Below are 7,223 nucleotides of genomic sequence, written 5' to 3' on the forward strand. Positions count from 1 at the left end.
GAGAGCTCTCAGATGCCTAACAGTCAGATGTAACAGCAACAACAAGCAAGCCCCAGATGGTCACTGAGTGTGGCTTGTTGTCGAACATACATGTAGTGGGTGTTTGTTTTCAGTTAGTGTGTCATGCAGACACCTGATTATTTATAAAGGTTGGAGAGGACTCCACCCTGTCTTTGTTCCCCTCAAAGGGGGCAGAAAACCCAGTAAGTTTGGGAAGCCTAGGCTTGAACATGCACTGAGGCGCTTGGGGGCGTAAGCTTGAAGGGCTTCCTGCACATTTTCTGTGTTGACGGGGCCCTGCCAGGCTGCCTTCCAAACACTGCGTGGCTCCCCTCCCAGCAGCGTCTGAAAGTGCCCATTTCCCCCCCAGTGTCATCCCCATGCCCGTCACCGCTTTCTCCCCCCACCATTCTGAGAGGTCTGTAGTGGTCAGTGAGATCAAGCATCTCCCCATGTGCTAGCTTATCACATGGACTTGAGCACCAGAGGACTGGTGCTTGCCCTTGGCCCATTTTCCTCTTTAGTTAAACTTCACAATCAGGCTGAAGGGTAACAGCAGCACTCAGAGAGCATGCTCCGCTAGCTAGCACCAGGGAGGACTTCCTGGAGGAGGGATTGGCAGTGTTCCGCGTGCTGACGGAACGGATGGGTGTTTTCTAGAATAAGGATGGAGCAGTTGATGTCTATTACCCAGGAAGAGACTGAGAACCTGCGGCGACGGGAGATTGCCTGTGAGTCCCCGTGCAGGGCAGGGTGGTGGTCCCTGGGCAGGGCTAGACAGCCCCCTCTCTGTCACTCACAGACAGGAGCAGCAGAGCCCAGTCCTGCAGCATGTGCTCTGGGGTCACTCGGAATCCCAGCTCAGACACTGGCTGTGTGGCCCTGGGGGCTGCTGGGTTCTGCGTTGTCCAAACCTCTTTTTGTACAAGTGGGATGAGGGAAGCGGGTCACAATGAGGGCCCAGTGAGTCTCCGCCCTAGGCTGCCTCTTGACTCCACTGTCCACACTGATGAGGGACGCCTCCCCCATCTGGTCCCGAGAAAGAGTGATCCAGACACCAAGGGAGGCCGCGGGGAGGAGCAAGGCGAAGGGAAAGAAGGGATGGTGAGCAGTGGTTCTCTGGGCGCTGCACATCCTCCTGAGCCTTTGTGAGAGAGAGAATACTACGCTGCGGCCCTTCACCAAGACTTTCTGTGAGCCGGGTGCTCTCCGTACTCCCTCTCGTCCTCACGGCGGCGGGGGTGGGGGGGGACGACAACGCATCACCAACAGCCCTTTTTGAAAGATCGCGATTACCTATCATTTGTAAACATGTCAGTAAACGTAAGCAAAAGCCAGGGGAAGTATTGAATTGTTGAAGACGCCAGACATCCAACTGCCCTATGTGCTGCTGCCTGGGAATCGGCAGGATCTTTCTGGAGGGCAGAAGGGGCCACCCGAAGAGTCCAAATCCCCCCACATAGAGATATACGCCAGTCAGCTGAGGTAGCCCAGGCCTTGTGATACTCTGAGCACCCCCTCGGACAGACGCCTCCTGATGGGCCAGGGTCTGGGGGCCATGGGCCACCGTAGCTTCCGTGTGCTGTCATTACGTCTTCCACAATTCGCAAGGTTGCATGGGGCTGTGACAGGAAGGATGGACACCGGCGATAATATGGGGAAAAGAGTAGGTGCCACTTAGCTTGAAAGGCTGTCAAAGTGTAAAATCCTAAACAGCATGCATTGCTTGTATGGTGACACAGAACAAAGAGGGTTGACTTTTAAAGGGTGACCCTCCAGTGGAACCCCTGCCCTCAGGCCCACTCCCCCGGGATTGGCTGCCCTTTCCCAGCCTGCCCTGGTGTTCCCACAGCCGCCATGCAGCAGATGCTGACCGAGAGCTGCAAGAACCGGCTCGTCCAGGTGGCCTACGAGTCCCAGCGACAGACCTTGGTCCAGCAGGCCTGTTCCAGGTAAGGTAAGGAAGAGGCTTCTGCAGGCTCATTCAGGTTGCTGGCTGGAGGTAAGTGCGGGGCACTAGGCTCCCCGACCCTGTGCTGCCTGAGGTAGCTGTTTCAGGGGCGAGTGTCGCCAATGCCCGTGGCTTTTCTAGCCAAGCCCCCTGCTGCTGGTGGGCGGAAGTGCAGCTCGCTCACTGCCATTTCTGGTGCGCTACCTCTGGGTCAGGCACTAGGCGAAGTGGTCCCTTGCGTCTACTTGGTGAGTCTATGAGGGATCATGTTGACAGTTGCAACTTGAGACCCGGGAAGAATGTGTACACACCCAAGGAAAGACGGGTAGTCAATAGCAGAGCCAGCATTTGAACCCAGACCGAGAGCAAGTCATGCCCTGGACCGTGGTACCCGGGTCAGTGTGCAAGGGCTCAGCACAGGTCGGGAGTGGGGCTTTCATGCTAACGGCTGCTCTGAGTCTGGCACCCCTAGTTCACGGCAGTGCGATGGCCTGGCCTGTCGAGGGAGCCACCAGCTTCTGGCAGAGCCAGTCAAGAAAACTCCTCCACTGATGTCTGGGAGCCCCAGACAGCGGGGAACACCGTGCTGGCCCCCCTCGGGTTTCTCCCATCCAGGTGGCTCTGATGCAGCTGCCGCCCTCCCCCATCCCTGCTGGTGTGGGCATTTTCCCCTTTCCTGGTGGGGTGACAGTGTGTGTATGAGCTGAAGCCCTGGGGCCGTGCAGACCTGGATTCAGCTCCCACATCTACGGATGCCTGACACCTGGGGAATTCCCTTCCCTCGGTCGGTCGTCTGTTGTTTGACATGAACTTGTTGGTCACGGAAGACTCAAGTCCATTTCCTTTTCTGGTTTTTGAGCCACTCGGACCAACACTGAGGCTTGAGGAATCCGGAATCAGGAAGGACTTTTGTTCTTGGTTTTAAAGAAACCTGCTGTGTACATATGTCCCTCGACCTTCTCGTGGGAGCAGTGGGGCTGCGTCACAGCCCTGCCTCGTAGGGTGGCTGGCGGAGACGGGGAGCGTAAACGAGCAAGCTGTCTGGCTTGTCACACTCAGTCCATGGCAGCGCTCAGTCTGAAGCAAACAAGCGCAGAGCCAAGACTGCCAGTGTGTGGATGGATGTGTGTGAGGCTGCAGGTGTGATTCTTGCGCTACACTCACTAGACTTGTTCTGGGGGAGCTGAGCGGTAGATGCACCTCGGCCGAGCCGGGGTGCAGGCCTCAGTCCCCAGGCTCGCTCACAGCCTGAGCTGCTCACTGGGAGGTCAGGACCTCTGTCCCCGGAGTTGGGTGGGCAGAGGTGGGATATCTACTGCAGGGGCCGTGCTAGCAAGAACTCAAGTGGAAAGTCATAAAAGAAGCTATGGGGGAGTCTCACTAGGCTCCCTAGACACAGGTTGCCCCCTCCTCCAGGGTTATGGGGCCTGGACACACCCCCTGTCTGGGCACGATTCCCAGCAGAAGCTCCCTCAGTGCCGTTGAATGACTATATAGTTTATCTTGATCTTCTCCGAAGGGCCTGACACATAGTAGATGTTCAGGAAATGCACACAGAGTAAACATCATGCTATCTTTCTCGCAGCATGGCTGAGATGGATGAGAGGTTCCAGCAAATTCTGTCATGGCAACAGATGGATCAGAATAAAGCGGTCAGCCAGATCCTGCAGGAGGTGAGCCCTTGGCCAGGGGCATGGGGGGTGGGGTGAGGGAGTGGACATGGGAAACCAGGCAGAGCACTGGCCCGCTCCACGGAGCCCTGCCCTAGAAAGCATGTAAGACCCAGGGAGGCTTGGTGACCTTAAAACGGGACGCACAGAGAGGGGTGAGGAGAGGCCTCTGGGTGAGCTCCAGATAAGAGCTCCCCACCCTATAAACATTTGCTGTGGAAGAAACGGGTTCTGCCGGAAGGGCCTCAGGCGGCAGGAGGTGGGGGTGATACCACTGAGGTCAAGCCGGCAAGCCAGGACAGGGGCACTGTTCCCATCTCGTCTCCAAACCGCACCAGCTGCCCTTCTGCTTCGGCTGGCCCATCGCCACACTGCACTTGGAGGAAGCTGTTAGCAGGGAAGGTCCCCGCTCCGCAGGAGGCCCAGGCTGGAGGAAATAAGAGTGTGGTGGGGTTCTCTGGATCTCCTAACACAGAGTCAGGCATTCGAACCCACCCACGGCTCCAAGGGAGCCAGGAGGATTTCTGCTCCAGGTTCCCAGCGCAGAAACCCACGGCCATTCTGTTCTCTCTGCTGCAGGCTCACTGCGAGTTAGAATCAACAGCAGTGGGTCCGGGTGACTTTTGCCCTTACTGTCCTGTTCCAGCTCCTTCCTAGAAGCCCCTGCCCAGCCTCCTTTCTCCACCCCCCACCTGCTCTTCCCCTCCATCTCCATCTGCCCCCGCCCCTCCCAGCTGCCTCTCTCCCTCACACCCCCCCCCACCTCTCTGCTCTCCTCTCCCTAAGCAGTTGGCCTGAGTGTCGGTTGGCGTTGGCTGGAGAGAGCGCCCTCTTTCCGGCAAGGGTGTCTAACCTGGGCTTCATTGTGGGTCTCTAGAGCTGTAGAGACCAGTCACGGTCCTCTCCGCCTCCCTCCTCTCTGTGGAGGCTCAGTGGGCTCGGCGGGAAGAGCACTGAGGTAGTGCTTAATAACTGATTTTTAACATTTTAAGCAGCTGAGAGTGTTTTCTCGACCTTTCTGAAAGGAGCAGAGACGAACAGTGCAGACTTACGCAGCATGAGGTCTGCCCCTGGGTGGGGGCCCTGGGCCGGCGGCCTCTGGTGACAGGCAGGACTCTCCATTGCAGAGCGCCATGCAGAAGGCTGCCTTTGAGGCCCTCCAGGTGAAGAAAGACATGATGCACCGGCAGATCAGGAACCAGGTGAGTGCCGGGAGCAGGGCCACCTGCCCAGCTTCCAGAGAAGTGCAGACAGACCTCGCCAGGTGGCCTTTAAGGGCTTTCTAGGTCTGATCTTGCTGGCTCAGCAAGAACTGTCTCCTCTTAGAACCTCGCTTTCCTCATCTGTAAAATGGGGGCCGTCACAGAACCCCTGCCAGGGAAGGGGTCCTGAAGCAGCACCTTAAGTGCCCTTGGCCCTGGGTGAGTGTAACCCTCATCTTACTGTTTCCCATGATGCACAGGGTTCATGCCTGGCCCACCCCCCAGGCTGCACACCCTTGCTGACGGAAAGCAGCAGGCCTAGACCCCACGCACCCATCAGCTCAGAAGGAGGGACAGGCCTGGGGGTCTCTGGGACAGTGGGATCTCCCACCTGTGTGGGCCAGGAGGTGCCAAAGTGTCTGCTGAGGGTCTGCTGCCGGCCTGAGGGAGGCTTTGGGCAGGCTCCATCAGCTCCTCCCTCGGTGTCCTGTCCACTTCTGCCAAGCGGGCTTTTCTCACTGGGCTCTGGTGAGGGTGAGGCAAGGTCTACAGGGATACAGGTCCCCCAGGGGACAGCTTGGCAGGCCTGGGTGGGTGGGGAAATCTTGTGAGCTTTCAGGCTGTGGGAACGCTCATTACATCATATTCAGCACACTTTGAATTTCACATTTTTGCATGGTTTTGTTTGTTTTTTATCTTTCTTTGCCTTTCTGTTCTTTTTTCAACCCAAACCAATTTTTCTTTTTTCTTTCCCTGTTTAATTTCAATCCCCCATTGCCGGACATGAAGCTCATTCCTCTGACCAGGGGCTGGGGGTGTCGTGGGGACATAAGGACAGGGTCATGGGGACAGGGTAAGTCAGTGGCTGACCACTAGGGGTCAAGGGGTCCCTAGCCAGCCACACCCTCAGGGTGCAGGAAGCCCAGGCCTTCTTCCTGTGGGTGGTCTTGCCTCTCAGGGCCCCGTGCGGCTCATGCCCCAGCTCAGTGTGCTAGGGCAAGCAGCTTGCCCTCTCTGCCTCATCTCCTGTCTGTCGCATGGAGGCTGTGAGACAAGAGATGTTGAAAATGCCACCTGTCACGTCCATAGACCAGGCCTAGCACACCGTAGGAGCTCAGTGAGTGTGAGCTGCCATTGTGACCCACCCCGCGGGACTCCTGCTCCCTCTCGTCCCTGTGACAGTCAGAGGAGACACGGGGTTCCAACTTCCACGAGGCTCCTGCTCATTGCACGCCTGTTCTCTCTTCTGCCCTGAACCTGAGAGGAGGGCCCCGGCTCAGGCCCCAGCCCACTGTGCAGCAGGGCCCCACGCTCAGTTCTTGGTCCACGTGGTTGACCTGGGTGGGCCTGGTCCAGGCCCCCAAGGAACTAACTCTTGGCTGAGAGCCCCTTCGTGAGGTCCCTGAGGCATGCAGGTCCTCGGCGTTCCATAGCTCCCCCAGCCCACGAGGCCACCCGCGGAGCGGCAGCACACACCGAGCCGTGGCTGACATGATCAACCCCCTGTCTCGTCTTCTGTTTAGATTAAGTTAATAGAAACTGAGTTATTGCAGCTGACACAGCTGGAGTTAAAGAGGAAATCCCTGGACACAGAGGCACTACAGGTATGTAGGGCTCCCGGCATGCCCCGTTCCTCCCTCTCCCCTCACTTGATGGAACGGCCCCCCAGCAGCTGCCCAGACAGTTTCTCCAGCAAAGCCAGGGCAGGTCTCTGTAGCTGTGGCTCAGGAGGACTCCCCTAGCCACAGCGGCCCAGGGGAGCAGCATGGGGCCCGAGGCCAGCCCAGGCCTGGGGCAGGGGTCGGGGCAGCCTGTTGCTAGGCAGGAGGGTCAGAGGAAGGAGGGTGTCATTGCCCAGGCCAACGTCGCCATCTCTGCATTCGCTTGGTGTGGGGGCTGGGTCGTTGCTGAGCTGTGCTTGTGACACTGGCCCCACTCACGGGGTGACATCCTCTGGGCAGACAGAGCCCTGGGCCTGCTTCCGTCCCTGCAAGCAGCTGCTTTGGGAGCTCCCGGCTGGTGGGGGCATCAGGGCCAGCAGACACGCTCTGGACTGCTTTTGTCCCCACTCAGCCTCACTGCGTGACCATGGTGGGGGATGGGACAGGAGGGGTGGTCCTTCCCCTTCTCTGGACCTCAGTCTCCCCACGTGTTCAACCAGCGGGGGTCAGGCGGTGTGGGGGGGCAGGTATTCCATGCCAGGCTTCTGAGCAGAGCCTTCCGTCTGTCTCTGTCCATGTGTCCGGGCTGTGTGGAGATGTCTGAAGTTGTCTCATGGGCTTCTCAGTAGAAACATATGGGGCCTGGAGTCCTGGCCCCTGCCTGTCAGAGACATGCTGTGTGACCTTGGGCAAGTCATTTCTCTGGGCCTCCATTCCCCCTTCCCATAAAATGGAAGTC

The 7,223-nt window shown here is 58.1% G+C and overlaps 1 protein-coding gene across 1 annotated transcript in view; it reads left to right on the forward strand.

The window, feature by feature from the left end:
* Positions 1-7,223, forward strand: part of LRSAM1 (leucine rich repeat and sterile alpha motif containing 1) — a 42,969-nt gene that overhangs the window by 23,870 nt on the left and 11,876 nt on the right. Inside the window, exons 11-15 of the mRNA XM_004713356.2 lie at positions 661-731; positions 1,853-1,952; positions 3,537-3,624; positions 4,749-4,823; positions 6,347-6,427. Of these exons, the coding sequence (XP_004713413.1) occupies positions 661-731; positions 1,853-1,952; positions 3,537-3,624; positions 4,749-4,823; positions 6,347-6,427 (415 nt within the window). The remainder of the gene's footprint in view (positions 1-660; positions 732-1,852; positions 1,953-3,536; positions 3,625-4,748; positions 4,824-6,346; positions 6,428-7,223) is intronic.

This window comes from Echinops telfairi, unplaced genomic scaffold, assembly GCF_000313985.2.
Source record: "Echinops telfairi isolate 266 unplaced genomic scaffold, ASM31398v2 ScPeMD7_22;HRSCAF=79, whole genome shotgun sequence".
Lineage (NCBI taxonomy): Eukaryota > Metazoa > Chordata > Mammalia > Afrosoricida > Tenrecidae > Echinops > Echinops telfairi.